Consider the following 22770-nt stretch of genomic DNA (forward strand, 5'->3'; position numbering starts at 1 on the left):
ACTAGTACCCAGATCTTGGCTTCCAAATAGCATTCTCCTCTAAAACGAACTGGGGCTCCTTCGAGGTCTCGCTAATTCCAGGGCTGGAAAGTACAGCTGACTCTTGAACAACATGGGTTTGAACGACGCAGGTTCACTTAAATGCGTCTCCAAAATCAATCAGATGGTCTTCACAAGGAAATTCTACAATATTTTAAGGAGCAAACAGTTTCAAGCTATTTAAGCCATTCCTCTTTGCCCTAACAAAGAAAAAAAAGAAAATACCCTGGCAAAGAGAAAAGAGAAACTCCCAAATTACATTTATGAAACTACTATATATTGTGCCCAAAACAGAAAATCTCATATATAAATCTTGAAGCAAAAATCCTAAATAAAATATTAGCAGATAGAATCTAACAGCACACAATAATGTATCAAGATTCAGATAGTATTTATTTTAGGCATGAAAAGATGGTTCAAAATTGGGTAATCAACTAATTAACATAATTCACTGCATTAAAAAAGGAAAACTGCATGATCAGTTTCCACAAATGCTGGGTATTTTATAAGTTTCAACACCCAATCTTGAGGGGAAAAATAAAAATCAATGATACTTCCTTGATATGATAAAAACATTGATCTTATCCTCTTCACCTTACTTAATAGGAAAACACTGAACATGTCAGGGACAAGACAGTGATGTATTGGAGGGGTAAAGTCAAAACAATTAGATAAGAGAACTACATTAGAGGTATTTCTAATTGAAAAAAGTAAAACTGCCTTTACTTATGATTCTCTTCAATTTTCTAGGTATACGATGATCTGAAAAATTACAATAAAAAGATAATTAGGTAAAGTGGTAGGAAAAATAATTTACATAAATGTCATATATGCAAACATCAATTGGTTTGGTAAAAACAGCAACAAAGTAGAAAATGCCCAGCAATTAACAAAATGTTCAAAACCAAGATAAGAAAAAACTTTAAACATTCCTTAAAGACACAAAAATACGGCCAGGCATGGTGGTTCACACCTGTAATCCCAGCACTTTGGGAGACTTGAGGTGGGTGGATCACTTGAGGTCAGGAGTTTGGTGAACATGCTGAAACCCCATCTCTACTAAAAAATACAAAATTAGCTGGGCGTGGTGGTGTGCACCTGTAATCCCAGCTACTTGGGAGGCTGAGGCAGGAGAATTGCTTGAACCCAGGAGGTGGAGGTTGCAGTGAGCCAAGATCACGCCATTGCACTCCAGCCTGGACAACAAGAGCGAAACTGTCTCAAAAAAAAAAAAAAGAAAAAAAAAAGACACGAAAATACACCTGACCAAATGAGAAAACGTACTACATCTATGAATCACAGCCCACTCAGAAACCACAATATGTATTTCAAATAGAGAAAATATACTACAGTGAATTGGTTACTACACAGGTATTAAAAGACAGAAAAAAGTGAAATGACAACACTGAGGAAACCCATAAATAACGACTGCAGGAAGAGGTTACCACTCCTAGGGCTAAGATTACACAAGGTGGTGTTACTAGAACCTACTATCTTAGAGAAGGGGCTTGTGGAGCTGTTGCTCAGTCCTGTGATTAGAAGGTACCTCACTGCTGCTGCTGATAAAGGTTGAGTATTCTTTATCCAAAATGCTTGGGACCCAGAAGTGTTTTAGAGTTCAGATTTTTTTTTGGATGTTGGAATATCTGCATTAAATACCTACTGGTTCAGCATTCCTAATTCAAAAATCTGAAATCCAAAATGCTCCAGTGAGCATTTCCTTTGAGAGTCATGGAGGTGCTAAAGTTTTGGATTTCGAACACTTCAGATTTCCGATTAGGGATACTCAATCTGTTACTTCTTGAGTGGGTGTGACGAGGCTGCTTCTGAGTATGCCAAAAGCAGCTAGATGCTACAGCTGGAGCCACTGCTGCTGGAGATAATTACCATTGCATAAGCAATGCCAATAGAAACAGAACAAAAAACAAAACAAACCAAAAAAAAAAACAAAAAAAAACACGATCTTTCTCCCCTCTATCCTGCAAATACTGGCAGAATCTAACAGGAATCCAGGTATTAAGAGTTTAGGGAATGAAGCTTACAAAGCCTAAAACCAACATCACAGAGTATAAGAGGGTAAATTTTGAGCTGTAAACAGTTGGTCCATTCCACTCTTGTGGCATACCATTTGCACTTCCATAAAATGACGATTCCAAGCTTCTATCCAGTAAGATCAAACTATCCTTTATACAAATGAAGGTACTTTCACCTTCTCCCTAAAAAGGGAGAAGCAAAGTCCCAAAAGTAATTGTATCCATCTGTGGATATTATGACCTCTTCTAGTTGAACCACAATTCCTTAAGAATACTTTGCAACCTAATGTTTAAACCACAGTTAGCCACCACCAGCATTCCTTAGATAAAGGAGAAAGAAAATATACACATAACAAGCAAAGAAGGAAATAGGAATAGGGGCTAGTCTTTGTTTCTGTAACAGATTACAAGGCTACAGTTGGATTTGTAACTTCCTTCTCCTACCCATTCCGTACGTATCATTCCCTTTGCCTACAGCCAAGAGCTCAGCCAGCTGCATTAGGATTAACCTTAATTAGTTCAGAATCTGAACTCTCAGTGGTCCTGCCTTTAACGGAATGCTGTGGTTTCCCATTACCTTTTACTTTTGGACATGTAAGTATTAAGAGGCACCCCAGAGAATCCCTTGGGCACAGTCTGCTCTGTGCTAGTTTGTGGCAGTAATCCAATTTCCCCTTGGTAATTCGGATCAATCATCTCAACACATAAATAACCACTTCTTTCCCTGCTGGTTCTGTAGGCATGAAGAATTCCAAATGGTCAGGTGGCAGTCTCAAATTCAGTTTAAGTCAATTGTTGTGCCCCTTGGTGGAAGCATGCTATCTATGAGGGTCTGTTTCTTTGGGTCTCCCCTGCTACCAATTATTCATCAGTTAAGAGTTGTCAGAAAAACAGAAATCACTTAGGTAGTTTAAAAAGAGGGAGTCTAGTATACAGAATTTGCTTCTGAGATATTACAGGAGTATAAGGGACAATATGAACATGAAGATCACCCAGAGACAACTAACTGCAGGAGGCAGCTACCAAAAGGGAAGGAGGTAGGGCGACCAGGACCTAGGAGCTTGGAGCAAGGGTCACCAAAGAGTTGGTTCTCAGCTTATGAGGAAAGGTACCACTTCCCTCTTGAGTGTCAAGGAAGGCTTCACAAAAAGAGTGACGGCTGAGATAGGTTTTTAAAATAAGTTTACTACACAGTCTATTCTACCTTTATTACTAACACATCCACTTTATAATTGGCCTGGTCATTTAGAAATGGTTTCAGAGACTACCACTTTAGCACATTAAAAGTATTAGTAAATGAGCCAAACCATGGGTGCTGTAATGTGTCCAAAACAAAACTAGGATTGAAAGCCATCCTTTGCTGCTTCGAATATGTTCATTTAAGGCTGGGCGTGGTGGCTCGCACCTGTAATCCCAGCACGTTGGGAGGCCGACGCAGGTGGATCACTTGAGGCTGTGAGTTCAAGACCAGCCTGGCCAACATGGCGAAACCCGTCTCTACTTAAAAAAATACAAAAATTAGCCGGATGTGGTGGTGCACGCCTGTAATCCCAGCTACTCGGGAGGCTGAGGAAGGAGAATCCTTTGAACCGGGAGGGGTGGTTAGCATTCAACTTCCACATTGAATGCTAAGATTGCGCCACTGCACTGCAGCCTGGGTGATAGAGTGCGAGGGTGCAGTGAGCCGAGATCGTGCCACTGCACTCCAGCCTGGGTGACAGAGAGACTGTCACACACGAAGAAAAAAAATGTTGGTTTAAAGAAAGGCACTCTCTAAGACAGTTTCTCTGACCAGAAGAGTATACACTTATCAAGCAACCACAGAGTGTATGGCACTAGGCATCACCATCCTCTCTGAGGAAGGTAATCAGAACCCTAATAAAGGGATCCACTTTGCTACCTGGCGTTATTGCTGGAGCAGGGAAGTATCATACCAATTTACTGAGAAGGTTTTGAATCACATCTGGGTGCATTGTCTCCTCTTTCTTTACCTTTTTCTAGTGCTATGGTTATTTTCCACAACACACAGGCCCTTTTTATCTGTAGCTGGGAAAAAGGTATTTGGACACTGTAAGGAAAGCGGGTGGTAGTGAGAACAGTCCACAGGGAGGTTCAGTAACAAATTTTGTGGTACAAAGGGCTTGTTTTTGGATACGTAGACAGATTGGAGTACACACATTGACTAACCAATGCAGTAATTACAAAGAGGGGGTTTTGAAGTCATCTGGCTGAGAAGCTGCTGGAAAGGCCAAAAATACCCACAGATACACTTTGAATCTAATTACTAGTTACATTTGCTAAAGAACAGAGGCACAGAAAGAACATCTTAGCTTTGACCACAAGAAAGAAAATAATTTAGATGGAGATGCTAAAGGAAAAAGGCAGTGAAATGTAATTTATAATTTGTTTACAAAGCTTCCCTATCTATGCTAGACAGCAATTACACCAATCAAGTCCTCTGAAGTGACTTTGCTGATGCACAGATCTAAAATCCAGGCAGGGCACAAAGTCGGCAGGGCTCAAAATCTGAGGGCTGGAGAGGAGAACAGCTTAAGATCCTCAACCCTGTGATGCTTGTGTGCCAAAGACTTGAAATAGAGAACTAAAGATTGCAGCCTTTACTTGTCCTCTACCCTGACAGGAGATTCAAAAGGCAGAGCAGATGAAAAAATGGAAAGAGAGGCTTGAGAAAAAGTATTATTCCATGGAATTTCCAGATGACTACCAGCCTGTCACTCACGAACAATTTCGAGAGTAAGCTTATGTTCTAACCAGACTATTACGGGATATCACGACATGGGAATTAAGGACATGAGTTAAACACATTATTTTCCTGAACCCAAAACCTTATTCTATTGGGATGCCTTTATTTAATTTCTATCCAATTTTAAAGTTGCGTATGACTCCATTTGCTTAAAAGGTGAGAAGCTTTTGATTACATCCCTGTATCTCTAAATAACAGAAACTGCCATTTATATTTTATTTGCATAGCATCCTGTTCTCCACACAGCTTTAGAATATTAGATCTGTAACTGGCCACAAGAGGCATGTTTTAGGCGCTTACAATTCTATCTTCCCAAAGCATTTCGCACTAGTAACTTGCTGTCTATATATGAAAGTGTATTACTGACTCATTCTCTACTTCCTTCAAAATTTTCTAGACTCTTTTTATATGCTGTGGAGCTGCAGAAGGAATTACATCAATTTGAAGCTAAATCAAGTGGTGAGAAAGGTTTCAGCTCTATGGTATTGAGACAAGTGGAGGTAAGAATCTGTGATGCAATCACTGAGCATTTCTTATTCATGTATTACTTCATAAACTTGTGCCCTTTTCAGGCACACTTTAAAAAGTACTAAACAACCTATCATCAAACTATCCTTAGGGTCAGAACTAAGTGCCTCTGGCAGGGACTCACTGTACAATCCATGCATATTATGACAAGCCTCCAGTATACACACACTGGTACAAAGGATTTTATAATGAGGTTTATTATCAAATTCTAGAAAAGTAAAAGAAAAGTACAAGAAAATGCTTCTAGTTCATGGGGCAGGTCTCCAGTAGTTCAGTAAGTAGATAAAGACAGTTTTCTCATAGTTACAGAGTAGAAAAACTACTGATGCTATCAAGTGCATCAGGTACCATGTTCTGAATTCCTTTGGCCACAGATAAATTAATAAAGGCTTAGGATTCTGGGAAACCATTATATAAGACCAAAGTAAAGTAACCTCCCCTCCATTCTTTAGAATTTGAAGTCTTCTGGAAAAAGCCAAAGTGTAGAACAAACTCCCCAGCCACCTACAGAAATTTCACTAACATCTTCAAACTGGAAATTTACCTAGACCATTTCTAAGGTGTAATGCATTTAAGGTTTCCCAAAAATAAAATACAGAGCAGGGTAGGCGTATCACTGTCATAAGAAGTTATGTTTAGAAAGTGTAAATGAGGATGCTGTAACAGCCTTATTTGGAGGGTTGGAAAGTGCTGGCATTTTGGAAATTGGAGAGAAACTCTTCTAATTTTTCTAGGCTATGTAAGCCCCCCTACGATAGCCATATGTTCTCTTAGCCCAAGCAACATCATTTGACCGTAGCACTCAACTTCCACATTGGTGCTCAACAGTCCCTGAATTTTAAAACTCAAATATAAAGACATTTTTAGATTACTACTCACCTTCCTCAGGACAAGCTCTTCTCTTAAGAGACCGTACATCAAGTGTTCTTAATAGGATAATTCATTGTAACAAGAAATGCTAACTGTTCTCTCTGCGGCTTCTCCCTAGATTTGCACAAGGGAATGAACATGGCCTTTCCCTGTCTTACCATTTCCCAGAGTCGTAGCCAGCCAAATAGTTTAGTGACCCTGTTATTCCCTACCATCGCCCCTGGGTGGGATCATTTAAACGAAGCCTAAGGTGAGGGAACACTTGAGGTCTTTTTTTTTTTTTTTTTTTAAGCCCAGTGGAAAAACAAACATACATTTACAATGACTTAGAACTTTCAAGTTCTTTTATTACAAAAGTCTGTACAATGAAGTGCCAGACACAGCAATGCAATTATACTGGTCGACATATATATCTATATATTATTTGTATATAGATATACAGTTTTTATTTGTACCAAAGTAAAACTATCACCAACTGCCTAATTCTACCAGCTACTGCTCAACTATGACACACAATACTGTCACAGAGCATAAGTGCTGCCATGCCACTTTTACATATTCTACTCACAGCCAAACATTAACATTGAATAACATCATGAAGCAGCTGTTAATTCTAAAATGAAACCAGTCAGGCCACTGACTTATAAAAATATGGTACTCATATAGATTTAGCATTATAAAGAAGGAATATATTATTTAAAACATTTAAATAGTGCATATGGACATTTTTGCATGTGGTATATAAAATAAAACATTCATAGAAAATACACAGTGCACATAAAATTAGATGTTTGGATACACTCCTATCTGGAGACTGAAGGAAATTATCTGAAATGTACACTGCATGACGGATTCAAATAAAAATGACAGATCTTTTGGCATTTTCAATTTCACTTTTCTAGGTATACATTATGAATAACCTAGTTGTATCAAAAGGAAACCACACAAAAAGGGCAGGATTTAGTGCTTTTTTTTATTCCCCAACTACACATTCACTACTAGGTTTTCCCTCACCCCCCACCCCCCAAAAAAAGGCATTGCACACACGGGTGAAATGTGAAGTACTAGAACTGCTATTTATTATCAAACTACTTCATGTGCTTACTATGTAATAGTGCCAGAAGTCTGAGGTTCATGCTTCCCTCACCTTATTAAAGGATGTTGCAAAATTCCATTTTTATATGGAACAAATTGTTAATAATAGCTAGTTAAGAAAACCATGCATGAGTCATTGCATGCAAAACATGGGTATAGTCAAAGTGAGACAGTCATCAATCCAAAAAAACACCAGGAAAAAAAAGTTAACACTTAGATTAAGCCTGACCCAAATCTGCTGTTGTATTGTTAGCACAAATGAAGTCACCATTCTGTAACAATGATTAGCAAAATGATACCAAGACAGTACCTGAAGAAAAGCCATGCAAAGCCAAAGGAAAAAAAGATGTGCTAAGAGTATATGACAAGGGGCATACCACTACACATCCTGTAAACAGCTGCTTTAAACAGCATGTGATGACTGACCAAAGGGTGGTCGCTTAAGAGGGCGTTGTTGTTGTTGTTTTGGTATGGATTTTGCTGATTAAAACAGGAGGGGAAAAACAAAGATAACCCCCTGAAGGTACATGTGAAAATGCAGTGGTAGAGCCCTTGTTAAGAAGATTTACTTTAAGCATAATATTTTGCTGATTTAAGCCCATTGATTGAACACACAAATCTGAGCACCATCAGAGTTCCTACATACTGACGTGGCTATTTTCTCACATTATCTGGAGGTGGGTTGGGGAACAGCGCAGATCTGATCCAGACAAATCACACCATTGCCAGCGGATAAACAGTAACTCAGGAAACAGTAACTGAAGTCCCATAGGCAGCATGTGGTATGATTCAGTTCTGTGTGTGATGTGTGGTGTGTGTTTTCAATATACTAAGCAAGGTCACTTTTTGGTCTACCAACTGTTATCTTCATCCGGGAGCTGTGTGACCAGTGAATTGCAAAATTTTACTAACATACTACTTGTGAGAAGGTGTCACTTTGGGAATTAAACAGAAAGGTGTTCCACAGTAGGACTTGAAATCTCAGTTTGATTTTGGTTTTCTAGGAAAACAGAGAACACAGTTGCATATGTGTACTTTTATAGGCTTTTCTTTCAAATTTTCAGTCATTCTGTAAGAAAAAGGCAACAGAAGAATTCAGTATGAAGATTTTCCTCCAATTTTCTTCAGTAATGAGAAACAAAAAGTTGGTAATAACAAAAAGCTTGCATTTCCAAAGTTCTTGAAGTTGAAAGGATAAAATTCTAGTCTTTTGCTAAAAGGATGTATCTGTAGTACAAAACAATGAAGGAAATCATATGTTTGCTAAAGGTGGAGAGGACAGTCTGTGGTTAATATGGAACATCACTTACGCTCCCTTGAGAGGGCCTACTTACTCTCCCATCATTTGTTTTGTTTAGTGGCACCACAACCAAGTACAAAATGAGATTCTCTGAGTGCCTGACAAAACGAATTTAAGTACCAGCCAAGTACACACGATGATAGCTTCAAGGAATACAACTGACTTTATGATATGAATTTTCAAGGAACGTATCTTATATGGATTTTGAAGAATCTTGTTTGCTTATAAGAACTTCAAGAAGCCTAAGCTTGGCTTTAATTTTCTTGTACTCCCTGTACTCCTCAAGCACTGGAACACGATCCTCTTTCTGGGCATTCCTAGGGGAGAAAATAAAATTTGTAATGTTCTAGAGATCATTTGGAAAAAAAGATCCAAAAGTTGTCTTAATATGAGACATACTGTTACTAAATATAAGTTCAAATAAAAAGTTGTTCTGCTAAAAAAAAAAAAAAAAAAAAAAAGGTTATTGAACTAATACCCTCATCCCCAAGGAACACTTCTAAAATTTTTGATGGACTTCTCTACTGATAGATTAAATGATGCTATACTTACAAATAATCAATACAGATAACTGGAGGAAACCCAATATTTTAACAGGACATCCAGTGCTAGACTCTGCCAGGTCAGTGAGTGTCTATTAAGTGTTGGAGGCTACACTGAGTTATTTAATACATTTAGTTAACTGAGGCTCCAGTGAATTGAGATGTAAAAGTAAACTATCTTACCTGCAACAAGAGTAATTTTCTAACTTTATAGTAATGATCCAATGCAATTCAGTTTAATTGCTAGCTAAAGCATCAAACTATCCTAATTATAAGCAAAATTTTCTTCCAATAATACAATGAAACAGTAGACACTTGAAAAAATGCATTTCTGCACTTCAATTTATTTATTTTGAGACAGAGCCTCGCTCTGTCACCCAGGCTGGAGTGCAGTGACGACATCTCAGCTCACTGCAAGCTCCGCCTCCCGGGTTCACACCATTCTCCTGCCTCAGCCTCTAGAGTAGCTGGAACTACAGGTGCCCGCCACCACACCTGCCTAATTTTTTTTGTATTTTTCGGTACAGACGGAGTTTCACTGCGTTAGCCAGGATGGTCTTGATCTCCTGACCTCGTGATCCACCCGCCTTGGCCTCCCAAAGTGCTGGTATTACAGATGTGAGCCACTGCGCCCAGCCCACTTCAGATTTTTTTTAACCATATGTGCCAACCTATATAGGAGACTCATAAAGCAAAGGGAATTAAAGTACAGATATTTTAGAATTTGTAATATTAGCTATCAGCTTGGTAAGATTACCCAGCTACTTAGAAAAATGTTTCTCAGGCCTGAGATAACTGAACCCAAACTTCTGGCCACCATCAGAATTGGAATGTATTTTTCTTAGTTTTTAAAAAGAGCCCTTCCAAGTCAACTGTGCATTACCTAGTTAGATAAAGGCACGTGCCATACTGTATTATAGGAGCCACATGCCTGGCACACTGTTATATACCTTGGAAACGGGCAACCTCAACACACAGTATGAACACAATGGTCTCAGTATAAAATAAAAAATCCAAACTAGTTGAGGATACCACTCCTGTCATGGGATCCTTTCTAAAATAAGAGGTATCTCATTTAACAACCACTCCCAAAAGGGTAAGGATGTAGAATTGAAGAATATAAAATCACTGCAATACAACCAAGGCTCCCTAGGACAATCTGAAAATAGTTAATCAGATGTTGTTTACACTAGCTGTGACTATTCCTGGCCATTAAAAGCAGGGCCTCAGAGCATAAAGGAATGTTTTAAAATTTTTCAGTGCTAGCATCCTATATGCACAATTTCTAATCCCATGTATTCCATTATTTCAACATATGGTCAGTTTGTGAGTTAGAGAAGAAAGATGACTCAATTTTGTGATGCTCAACAAACCTTCCATTTTGTTGATAAAATGCTTCTTCAAATTCCCGCAATGTTTTGCGTAGTTTCTTTTTTTCAGCTCTGGCTTTCCAAAGTTGTTCCAATAATTCAGGCCTAGAATTGAAATGGTAAAATACTGAAGGGCACACTTGATTCATTATATTCTTAAGAGAGGTTCTATTTCTGGCTGCTAATTAAAAGCAGCTGGGGAACTCTTAGGTCTACCAATGCCTAAGCTCCACCGCAAACAAATGAAATCAGAATAGCTGAAGGACTCAAGCATCAGTACTTTAAAATCTTCCCAGTGAAGTCAGGGCTCAGAACCAGTGACATACACCGTATCATCCAAAGGTAAAGAAGTGGATATAGAACAAAAAGATCAACTCGCAACTAGTTCCTGTACTTTGTTATAAATCAACTGTAGGATTTTGTTTGTTTCCTTTTTTAGAGACAGAGTCTCACTCTGTCGCCCAGGCTGGAACAGCGGTGCGACAGTGGCCTCAACACCCTCCAAACAGAGAATCAAGTGATCCTCTTGCCTCAGCCTCCCAAGTGTCTGGGACTACGCGTGCACACCACCACCCCTGGCTAATTTAAAAAAATTTTTTATAAAGTCTGGGTCTCACTGTGTTGCCCAGGCTGGTCTTGAACTCCTGGCCTCAAGGGATCCTTCTGCCTCAGCTTCAAAAAGTGCTGGGATTATAGGCATGAGCCACTGTGCCTGGCCAGATTTTTTTTTTAATTTTTTGAAACACAGTAATGTTTTATTTAAAAATAGGAATGACAATAAATATTTGCAAATCACACTTAAAAAGCATGTGTCCTTTGATAAATTCTTGATTCATCTCCTATTAATTCCTCAATGCTCATTTAACATCAAATTTCTTGGCATATACATTTTATTATAAAAATAGGCTAAAATCACAAATCAGCATACATACATAGAAGCTGCTCGAGAACTTGACAATCGGAGATCCAGAGCCAGTTTTTCTTGATTTTCTTCAACATCAGATTCAGAGTTTTCTAATGAAGACTGTACCTGTACTGCAGTTTTCAAGATATCACCTAACTCAGAGGACAGATTAACACCATCTTCTTCCTCCTCCTAAAAAGATATCCAAACAGAGAATCAAACATGCCTTGTCTTTGAACTTTTCCCTTAGGGAAGGAATCAGATAATTATTTCTTTAAAAGATTACCTTGATTTCTTCAAAAAAATGTGCAGTTTCTCCTTCTATGATCGGCTGTAACATCTGACCCCTTCGCTTGGTGGATGGAGATCCCTATAACAATCAATAATATAAATCGTTTTACATTTTAAGTATTCAAAGTGTCCAGTGAAGCTTCACTTCATTATGTTATGAATCTTCAACTTTATTTTCAAAATCTTAAACATTTGCTTTAAATCTTTTTAGGAACTGCCTACATTTATTTTTGCTTATATTTTTATTTATGCACAAGGAAGATAATTTATGTCTAGAAAAGTCTAAAAGAGCTCATACAACAGATATTTTAAAAATTCTAAATGGGCCAGGCACGGTGGCTAATGCCTGTAATCCCAGCACTTTGGGAGGCCAAGGCAGGCGGATCACAGGTAAGGAGATCGAGACCATCCTGGCTAACACGGTGAAAGCCCGCCTCTACTAAAAATACAAAAAATTAGCCAGGCGTGGTGGCACGTGCCTGTAGTTGCGGCTACTCAGGAGGCTGAGGCAGGAGAATCACTTGAACCCCAGGAGGTAGAGGTTGCAGTGAGCCGAGTTGCACCACCACACTCCAGCCTGGGCAACAGACCAAGACTCTGCCTCAAAAAAAAAAAAATTCTAAATGATAAGAACATACATATAGTTTAATTGGAAGCACTTTTCTTTTTAAAAATAGGTGTCAACTTTTTTGGTTTGAGGACCATTCTATACTCTTTTTTAAAAATAACTTTATTAAGATATAATTATATATCATAAAATTCACCCTTTTAAAATGTATAATTTGGTGGTTTTTAGTATATTTAGCACCGAATTTGTGCAACCATCTCCACTAATTTCGGAACGTTTCATTACCTCAGAAGAAACTCTGTGCCCATTAGCTGTCACTCATTTGCCTTCTCCCCCTAGCCCTTGGTAACCACTAATCTAAATTCTGTCTCTATGATCTTGCCTATTCTAAATATTTCATACAAATGGGATCGTATAATATGTGCCCCTTTGTGTCAGGTTTCTCTCATTCAGCTTGTTTCCAAGGTTCACCCACGTTGTGGCATCTATCATTATTTCATTGTTTTTTATGGCTGAAGAGTATTTTGAGTGTACGGGTTACCACAACTTATTTACTCATTCATCTGCTGACATTCGACTCAGCAATCCCATCACTAGGTATATATATCCAAAAGAAAACAAATAATTCTACCAAAAACAACACATGCAGTCACATGGTCATCCACAGCACTATTCACAATAGCAAAGTCATGAAATCAGGTGCCCATCAACAGTGGATTGGATAAAGAAAATGTGGTACATATATATCATGAAATATTATACAGCCATAAAAAAGAACAAAATCGGCAGGGCACGGTGGCTCATGCCTGTAATCCCAGCACTTTGGAAGGCCAAGGCGGGTGGATGACAAGGTCAGGAGTTCAAGACTAGCCTGGCCAAGATGGTGAAACCCTGTCTCTACTAAAAAATTAGCTGGGCATGGTGGTGGGTGCCTGTAATCCCAGCTACTTGGGAGGCTGAGGTGGAGAATTGCTTGAACCCGGGAGGCGGCGGTTGCAGTGAGCTGAGATCGCACCACTGCACTCCAGCCTGGGCGACAGAGCAAGACTCCATCTCAAAAACAAAAACAAAAAAAACCAAAATCATGTCCTTTGGGCTAACATGGATGCAGGTGGAGGCCATTATCCTAAGCAAATTAACAAATGAACAGCAAACCAAATACTGAATATGCTCATCTATAAGCGGGAGCTAAACATCAGGTACTCATGGACATAAAAAAAGGCAACAACAGACAATGTGGACTACTAGAGGGGGAAGGGAGCTGAGGGGACAAGGAATGAAAAACTGTTGCAGACGGCCGGGCGCAGTGGCTCACGCTTGTAATCCCAGCACTTTGGGAGGCCGAGGCGGGCGGATCACAAGGTCAGGAGATTGAAACCACGGTGAAACCCCATCTCTACTAAAAATACAAAAAAAATTAGCCGGGTGTGGTGGCGGGCGCCTGTAGTCCCAGCTACTCGGAGAGGCTGAGGCAGGAGAATGGCGTGAACCCGGGAGGCGGAGCTTGCAGTGAGCCGAGATTGCGCCACTGCACTCCAGCCTGGGCGACAGAGCGAGACTCCATCTCAAAACAAACAAACAAACAAACAACTGTTGTACACTATGCTCAGTACCTAGGTGACAGGATTATTTGTACCCCAAACCTCAGCATCAAGCAATACACCACGGTAGTAAAACTGCACATATACCCCTTGAATCTAAAATAAAAGTTAGGGAAAAAAAAAAAAGTCACCAGGCAGTCATCACCCAAAGGAAGCCGCCATGCAAGTAGCTATCTACATAAAAATAGCCTGAAAGCCACAGCAAACCAGAAGGTTCAGTGAATTAATTCATAGGAAATAATGTAAAATGGGCTACATGCTGTTTTCTATTTGAACCCAAGACCAATCTATCTACAGTCATACTATCTAAAGGTTAATTTGGAGACAGCACTTAATATGCATTTAAATACTAAAGTTTTCATTTTTCTTTAAAAATGCACACAAATAACAATAAGCATTATTTCAAGTGACTTTTTCTCATTAAAAAGATTAACTTATTTTACAAGTCAGCTTATATCATTATGCAAATAAAAGGACATCATCATGGCCACCACAAAACTGATGCATTTTCAACGACATGAATTTAAATGGAAAGAAACTAGACAAGGAGTCTGAATGAGTTTCCCATTCTGCTTCTGTCACTTCAAAGTAGATTAGGCACATCACTCACTGCCTAAGCCTCAGTTTCATCACCTGTGAAATGATGCTATCATATTCTACCTGCTGTGATTTTACTTGTCAGGATTTAATGACATAAGCATACATAAAAATGCTTACAAAAGTGTCTGGGATATACTAACAGACATTATTATTATTAGTTTACTATTTTAAAATCAGTAATCTCACCTTACAATGACAATTATTTCTGTCTTGGCTGTGTATTTCTCCAATATATCACAATAATAATTTTTTTTGGGAAGCGTACATCTTGATAAAATGAACTAGAGAATTATTGCTTATTTTACTTACAAGGACAGGAGTGATGCTAGCTCTTGTCAGCATTTGTTTTACAAGCCTGTATCTATCATAGAGAGGTTTAACAATGTGCCTTTCTTCCTTGGTCACCTGAAGCAAGAAAAAAAAGAAATTGTCTGGTCATCACAAATCTAAAATGTCCAGAACATTAAACAATGACTTAATCCCCCAATTTCAAATTTTATATTAAATACATAGGCAATCCCCCAATTGTAGGAAATAATGTTCAAAAAACAGCCCTGAAGAATGTAGGCCACAAAAGTGATTCATGTTCTTTTTTAAGACATAAAATCAAATCTTTTTAGCAAGAGAGATATTACCGGCCTTCCATGTTGACTTTCATAGTAAAGAAGACTTTTCTGAAGAGAAGCTTTCTCTTCTACCAAATGATCTTTGGTCATTTTCTGGAATTAAAAAACAACAAAAAAAACAAAATAAAAAAATAAAAACTCCACTGGCACCATTAATATTCTCCTCACTCCCACAATGTAAATAATTAGGTAGAAAGGGCAGACCAACAACAGTCTAGCCTAGGCCTTTGCTTGCAGATTTGCAGGCAAAATTTTCAGTCTCCTGTACAATTTGCTCTTATACTAAGCAGGTACCAACCCCTTTGATGGCTTTACATTTTATCTGAATAGATTATGAATACTGGCTTGGGTAAATTACCTAACCTCTTTGTATTCAACATCCTCATCTGTAAAATGGGAATACTTCATTCTACCTTAAAGGGCTCTAATGAGGACTATTTATGAGTTCTACGTAAAGTATTTGCAACACTGCCTACCCAGTACAGAGTAAACATACATAACTGCTTGCTATTTCATTTAATGTTGTTGGCATTTTATTGGCATTAAGATGAGTGGGCATGCATGCACATGTGCATACACACATAGGTTTTATAATATAATATTTATTCTAAACCATTAAGAAAATCTGGAAGCAATATAGTGGAAAGATCCTGGAAAAAGCTCAACAATGTCCATCTGTGACCTCATACTTCTGTGTTACTTTCCCTTCATCGGAGTTGGCACATTCTTTATACTGCAATACTCTTCTCGCAGCTTTTAGTAGTCTAATTAGTAGAGTAAGCAATGCTTCCCAAATTCATTTGTCCACAAACAAGCTCCATAGACAAATAAATATGGTAAGTCTTGCATACTCTACTAATTAAAACAAATTTGTCCCCTTCGTTCTATAGCATCAACTATTAACACCTGAATTTGTGTTCCACAGAATACCCTTTAACACTAGACCAAATAATCTCTCTACTTATTCCCAGGACTCATTAATACTACTACCGTGGTCTCTCATGAGTAAAACTGAAGATTAAAAAAAATTCACTGGATAACATCCTGCTATAACAAATATAACTTTAGATTATATACATCTAGTAGAGGATAGCTGAGTGTAGTCTGTCAAATACTGTGATTTCAACCTCAAGCTTGAATCAGTCTTAAACCAAGGATAATATATTTGCATAAAGTTGTGGGGTGGGGGGTGGGGGAATATTTATTCTAACATAAAACTTAAAACTAAAAGCAAGGGCTTGGTGCTATGGTTCACACCTATAATCACAGCAATTAAGGCCATGAGTTTGAGACCAGCCTGGGCAACATAGTGAGACAAGATTTCTACCAAAAAAATTTTTCTACAAAAAAAATTTCTTTTTTTTGAGACGAGGTCTCGCTCTGTTGCCCAGGCTTAAGTGCAGTGGCACAATCCTGGCTCACCACAACCTCCATCTCCCAGGTTTAAGCAATTCTTCTGCTTCAGCCTCTGGAGTAGCTGGATTACGGGCACGTGCCACCACAACCAGCTGATTTCTTTGTGTATTTTTAGTAGAGATGGGGGTTCATCATGTTGGCCAGGCTGGTCTCGAACTCCTGACCTCAGGTGATCAACCCACCTCAGCCTCCCAAAGTGCTGGGATTACAGGCATGAGCCACCACACCTGGCCAAAAGAAATTTTTTTCTTAAGCAAAAGAAAAGTTAAGAGGAGAAGGGATGAGAATGACTAATTCAGCTCTGTTCAAGGGAAAGAAAGACTCCAATATTTGGATCATGAGAGAGGTATACCCTGTTGTCAAGATAAGAGTTCCACATCAGGACTATTACCTAGATAAAAGTTCACCTGAGACCATCTACTCTCTCCATTCTCCAAGCAAATCTCATCCAATATAAGATAAGGTTGCCAAGTGCTTTGATCAGGACTGCCCTAGGCACAGGCTTTACTGGGGAAGAATAATGGCTCTTCAAAAAAAAATTCATTTAATCCTTGTAACAACCATATCAAGTTAGTATTAATGGACATAATCACGTCCATATACATTATAGGATTGTTGAAGGGGCTGAATGGCATAATGCATAAAATATAACCAGCCAATGTGGGGCATAAGCTAGGAGCTCAATACATACAGCTATTGAGACACAAGGACAGGATTCAAGCTAACGTATGTAGGTCTGTTTCATGCTTTATTTATTTATTTATTTATTTACTTATTTTCTCACTCTGTCATCCAGGCTGGAGGCACAGCTCAGCAGTCCTAATCTCCCGGGCTCCACTGATCCTCCCACCTCAGCCTTCCAAGTAACTGGAACTACAGGTGCATACTACCACATCCAGCTAATTTTTAAATTTTATTTGTAGAGACAGAGTCTCACTTTGTTGCTCAGGCTGGTCTCGAACTCCTGGGCTCAGGCAATCCTCCTGCCTTGACCTCTGAAATTGCTGGAATTAGAGGCATGAGCTACCTGTTTCGTGCTCTTTATACACTCATCTTGCCAACTGCCTCCAACATAAGTGAACTCATCAGCATTCTAGTTTTTTCAGTTTTATTATGATTCAATTCTTGAAGTATTTGGCACTTCTGTTATGCTGAGTAAAGCATGTTTCTGAATCTGCAAAGATGGGGAGCAGATTCAGGAAAATCAGACTACCTAGACATCTCTATCCTGCTATAGTAATTATTTTGTTTCAGGAATTCTAAAGGCTAATCTGGGCAAAAATCATAGCTCAAGATTACCTTGATATCTTCTGGAAGACACCTCTCAATACGTTTTTCTTTCAGTCTTTTAAGAATAAGTTCAAGGGTTGCTTCTTTAGATGGTTTCTTCTCCTTCTGAATGACCTTGGGTTCATCTTCATTCTCTTCGTCTTCATGGTCTAGAGAAGAGCCAAAGCTTTTTGGAAGTGTGTTACTACGTGGACGTGTCTGAGGTACAAATTCTCCATCAGAATTTTTGTGTTTTGCATCTACGTGTCAGAAATAAGGACAGATCAATAATCATTGGTTTTAGCTTTGACCGGGTCAAAGAATAAGCAAGATACACAACAAGAAAGTATACATTAACAGCACACAGACTTAGATATTTCAAAGCCAAATAAAATATTTAAGAAGCAAAAAACAGCAAGACAGCTATTCTAAGCTGGGCGTGGTGGCTCACACCTGTAATGCCAGAACTTTTGAGAGATTGAAGCAGAAGGACTGCTCGAGCCCAGGAGTGTGAGACTAGCCTGGACAACAGAGTGAGACCCCATCTCTACAAAAAATTTTTTAAATTAGCTGAGGCCGGGTGTGGTGGCTCACGCCTGTAATCCCAGCACTTTGGGATGCCAAGGTGGGCGGATCACTTGAGGTCAGGAGTTCGAGACCAGCCCGGTCCACATGGCAAAACCCCGTCTCTAATAAAAATACAAAAGTTAGCCAGGTGTGGTGGCATGTGCCTGTACCTGGTGGCACACACCTGTAATCCCAGCTACTCAGGAGGCTGAGGCAGGAGAATCACTTGAACCCAGAAGGCGGAGGTTGCAGGGAACCAACATCATGCCAATGCACTCCAGCCTGGGTGAGAGAGTGAGATTCTGTCTCAAAAAAAAAAATAAAAAAATAGCTGAGCACTGTGGCACATGCCTGTAAGTCTCAGCTACTTGGGAGGCTGGGGTGGGAAAACCACATTGAGCCTGGGAGGCTCAGGCTGCAGTAAACTGAGATTACACCACTGCAATGCAGCCTGGGCAACAGAGTCAGACCCTGTCTCAAAAAAACACAAAAACAACAACAAAAAAAGAGAGAACAAGCTATTAGTTTTATATCCATAGAGAGCCTATTATTGAATAAAATGCTCTGATGGGCATGGGAGATACAGAAGAAAACAAAACAGACATGGTTCCTGTTCTCATGGAGCATATATTCAGGGAAGGAAAACAATAACCAAATACTCAGATTAGTAAAATAACTTTAAAGAATGCTACTATCTATAAATAAGACAGGATAGAGTCACAGTGCTAAAAGGAGTATAATTTGTGGAGGAACAACTACATTGGACAGGATTGACAAAGAAGACCTCTCTGAATAGTATCATCCTGGTAGAATACGGAATAAGGAGCTCGTCTAGCACAAAGGATTTAGTGGAAGGGCATTTGTCCCCAGTGAGGCAATAGCCAGTGTGAAGGTCCTAAAGCTTGGCAAGTTTGAGGAACAGATGAGATGAAAGTGATAAAATCGGCCAAGGGCAGAGTGTGCAAGGCCTTGAAAACCACAGTAAGGAGTTTTGACTTTATTCTAGGTGGAAGCCCACAGAAGGGCTTGAAAAAGACAGTAATATGAACTTTTTATTTATTTTTCTTTTTGAGACAGGGTCTTGTCCTGTCACCCTGGCTGGAGTACAGTGGCACAAACATGGCTCACTGCAGCCTTGACCTCCTGGGCCTAAGTGGTCCTCCTGCCTCAGCCTCCAGAGTAGCTGGGACCCAGGCTAACATGACTTTTTTAAAGATAATTCTGACTACCATGCAGCAGATGGACTACAGAGCAGTAAAAGTGAAAGAAAATGGGAAAATTAGGACGCCAATGCTAGACAATTTAATGGTATCAACTACTAATAAAATCAAGGTAATAATTTTCACTGATGACCGAAAATTGGCATTAAACAAGGAAACGTTTAACAGAAGTATAGGGGAAAATTCAGTGATACTCTAAAGAAGAGTTAAGAGATATTATCTTGGCCGGGTGTGGTGGCTCACGCCTGTAATCCCAGCACTGTGGGAGGCCAAAGCAGACAGATGGCTTGAGCCCAGGAGTTTTGAGGCCAGCCTGGGCAACATGGTGCAATGCCATCTCTACTAAGAATACAAAAAAATTAGCTGGGCACGGTGGCATGTGCCTGTAATCCCAACTACTCGGGAGGCTGAGGTGGGAGGATCACTTCAGCCCGGGAGGTGGAAGCTGCAATGAGCTAAGATCGTGCCACTGCACTCCCAGGCAACAGAGTAAAACCCTGTCTCAAAAAAAAAAAAAAAAAAAAAAGAGACAGAGGCAAACATTATCTTAACCACAAGAATATAAACTCCATGACAGCAGGGACTATGTCTGTCTTGTTCACTGCTATATCCCTAGTTGTCTACAAAGTATTTAGTACCTCAGAAATACTAAACACTTTACCGGGCTGGGCGCGGTGGCTCATGCTTGTAATCCCAACACTTTGCAAGACCGAGGTGGGAGAATTGCTTAAGGCCAGAAGTTTGAGACCAATCCAGGCACAAAGCAAGACCCCAACTGTATACAAAATTTTAAAAAATTACCTGGGTGTGGCAGTGCATGTCTGTAGTCCTAGCTACTCTTGAGGCTGAGGTGGAAGGATCACTTGAGCCCACCAGTTCAAGGCTGCAGTGAGCCATGACCATGCCACCACACTTCAGCCTCGGTGACAGAGCAAGATTCTGTCTCAAAAAAATAAAAAATATATATTTTTTTATTCTTATAGGCCAGGTGTGGTGGCTCACACCTATAATCACAGCACTTTGGGAGGCTGAGGCAGGTAGATCACTTGAGCCGAAGAGTTTGACACCAGCCTGGGCAACATGGCAAAACCCCATCCCTACTAAAATTACAGAAATTAGCCGGGCTTGGTGGCATGCACCTGTAACCCCAGCTACTCGGGAGGCTAAGGCACAAGAATCACTTGAACCCAGGAGGCAGAGGTTGCAGTGAGCTGAGATGGCATCACTGAACTCCAGCCTGGGCAACAGAGTGAGACTCTGTCTCAAAAAAATTAGAAATAAAAACAAAAATAAAAACTTTATTGAGTAAATTTAAATGAATAAACCAAAGTGATGCTCCAGATAATAAACCCCTATTTTACATAATTTTTAAAGTAATAATTATTAAAACACATACTCACTAAACATCCACAAAGTAAATATACTTCAACAATTACTATACTGGTTTGACACCCAGAAATGCAATGCCTAGTTTATCATTCAAGAGTTACAATTTAGTCTTTGTGGTATAAACGAGTCACTGTGTAGACATTCTTAGTCTTAGATGAAAATACCTACCAAAAAATCTTAATATCCAACAAAACTCAAAGCTGCTTAATATTTGAAATATATTTCAGATAAACTTTATAACATCAGTTCACTTATGAATATACAATCTCAGGTATCTTTCAAAAAGATATTACTAATAAAAACACAAGACATTTAAAATACAATACAGAATTACAGTACTGTACTATAACACAGTACTACAGTATGCAATTTTGACCCTAATAAAACAAAAAAAGGTAACTTTTATTTTTGTCAAACAGTGCCCAAGATTTAAAATTATCAAAAGTTGTATTTGTAATTCTCAGACATTTATATAAAAAAATTTTTTTAATGCAAATATATTACAAAATGGCACATAATATACCTTTAATTTGCTTCCGCAGTTTTGTAAGCTCTGTCATCCATTTTAATACCTTTGGATTGGCAGCAATATCACTGTAGGAGGGCTGAAAAATTATGGAGCAGAATCATTGACACTTGTGATAAGCAATAGCTATGTTAATTTATGTCCAAATAGTATTTTACAATTCCCACAGCAAAGACTACTCAATTCTCATTTCATCTTATTTTAATTAGATAGGGCAGGATATTAAGTCAAGTTCTCCCAAGGTAAGGTCTAGTAACTGGCAGAAGCCAGATTTGAATATGGGTCTTCTGACTCCAAGTACAGGACTCTTTCCACTTCACATGTTCTAACTATTAAAACTCTCTTTCCCCTCCTCCACTCCATCCCTCACAAACTCCCTCTCCTCCTCACTTGGTACTTGTGGTTTTTGATACAGCAGAAATAGCAGTAACATGATTTGTCAATGTAAAGTATTTGCTTTAAAAATTCTAAAAGCTGCTTTGCCAATGAAAATATAAAGATGCCACGGTGCAGATGGCAAAAATACTGGCCCGGAAGTCAGGAGACCAAGGAGTTATATAATCTCAGATCTACATGATCACTGTTCCTCTGGGTATCTCAGATTTGTTACCTTTCTCACACAGATCTAAACTAATGCTCTTGAAAAACTCTCCTCTCAGTTCTAATATTAGATTAAGCTCACTCTGGGGAATGCTACAAACCTACCTTGCTATTTCTTTCCCTTTCAAACTGTTCCTCAAATTGTCTGATTTTCTTCTGAAGTTTCTTGACCAGCTGATAAGGTGTTCTGTCCTCTCTCTTTTCATCTTTTGAACTAAAGGATGATCTTCGAATTCTGAATTAAAACAAAAGGCCAACACTGTTATATTTTCAACTACCAACACTGTATCTCTTATTGCCCTGACATGACACTATTGGCAATAAGTAAATCTTAAAGGTAAAAATAAGTCCCTAACACTAAAGGACAGGTAGTATAAAGAAACACTATAATGTTACAGACCACAAATTTAGCTAATACAAGTGGTGATGAAAACAGCTGGAATCATTTAAAACTGGTTTGGACAAAGGCAGCAAAGAAACAAAGATGCCTAGCAGCTCAGAGCTCTTATAACTGTTCAAACTGCATAACAAAGTTTTTGACATTCAGATCCATTTAAAGCTTTGATAAAAAAAGATTAGGAACTGCTCAGCACCACTTGCTACTTCCTTTACAGAGCTCTGTATTTCAGCGATGAATACATAAATAAATGAA

The 22770-nt window shown here is 39.0% G+C and overlaps 2 protein-coding genes across 15 annotated transcripts in view; one reads left to right on the forward strand and one right to left on the reverse strand.

Moving 5' to 3' along the window:
• The window catches only part of PKD2L2 (polycystin 2 like 2, transient receptor potential cation channel), a 50734-nt gene extending 39388 nt beyond the window's left edge, over positions 1 to 11346 (forward strand). For 3 of the 8 annotated variants that reach the window (XM_058441235.1, XM_058441239.1, XM_058441238.1), the window contains 3 exons: positions 4714 to 4826; positions 5234 to 5336; positions 10981 to 11339. In XM_058441235.1, coding sequence (XP_058297218.1) covers positions 4714 to 4826; positions 5234 to 5336; positions 10981 to 11124 — 360 coding nt within the window. In that variant the 3' untranslated portion in view covers positions 11125 to 11339. Of the gene's footprint in view, positions 1 to 4713; positions 4827 to 5233; positions 5337 to 8393; positions 9066 to 10980 lie in introns of those variants that run through there. The other 5 variants (XM_032157988.2, XM_058441236.1, XM_032157984.2 and 2 more) reach the window with 4 other exon arrangements.
• Positions 8770 to 22770, reverse strand: part of FAM13B (family with sequence similarity 13 member B) — a 111624-nt gene continuing 97623 nt past the window's right edge. For all 7 annotated transcript variants that reach the window (XM_058441231.1, XM_032157981.2, XM_058441233.1 and 4 more), the window contains 9 exons: positions 22224 to 22353; positions 21516 to 21597; positions 17847 to 18076; positions 15141 to 15224; positions 14815 to 14910; positions 11732 to 11815; positions 11474 to 11637; positions 10545 to 10646; positions 8770 to 8946 (listed from right to left, as the gene is read on the reverse strand). In XM_058441231.1, coding sequence (XP_058297214.1) covers positions 8823 to 8946; positions 10545 to 10646; positions 11474 to 11637; positions 11732 to 11815; positions 14815 to 14910; positions 15141 to 15224; positions 17847 to 18076; positions 21516 to 21597; positions 22224 to 22353 — 1096 coding nt within the window. In that variant the 3' untranslated portion in view covers positions 8770 to 8822. The remainder of the gene's footprint in view (positions 8947 to 10544; positions 10647 to 11473; positions 11638 to 11731; positions 11816 to 14814; positions 14911 to 15140; positions 15225 to 17846; positions 18077 to 21515; positions 21598 to 22223; positions 22354 to 22770) is intronic.

Source organism: Hylobates moloch, unplaced genomic scaffold, assembly GCF_009828535.3.
Source record: "Hylobates moloch isolate HMO894 unplaced genomic scaffold, HMol_V3 SCAFFOLD_6, whole genome shotgun sequence".
Taxonomy (NCBI): Eukaryota; Metazoa; Chordata; class Mammalia; order Primates; family Hylobatidae; genus Hylobates; species Hylobates moloch.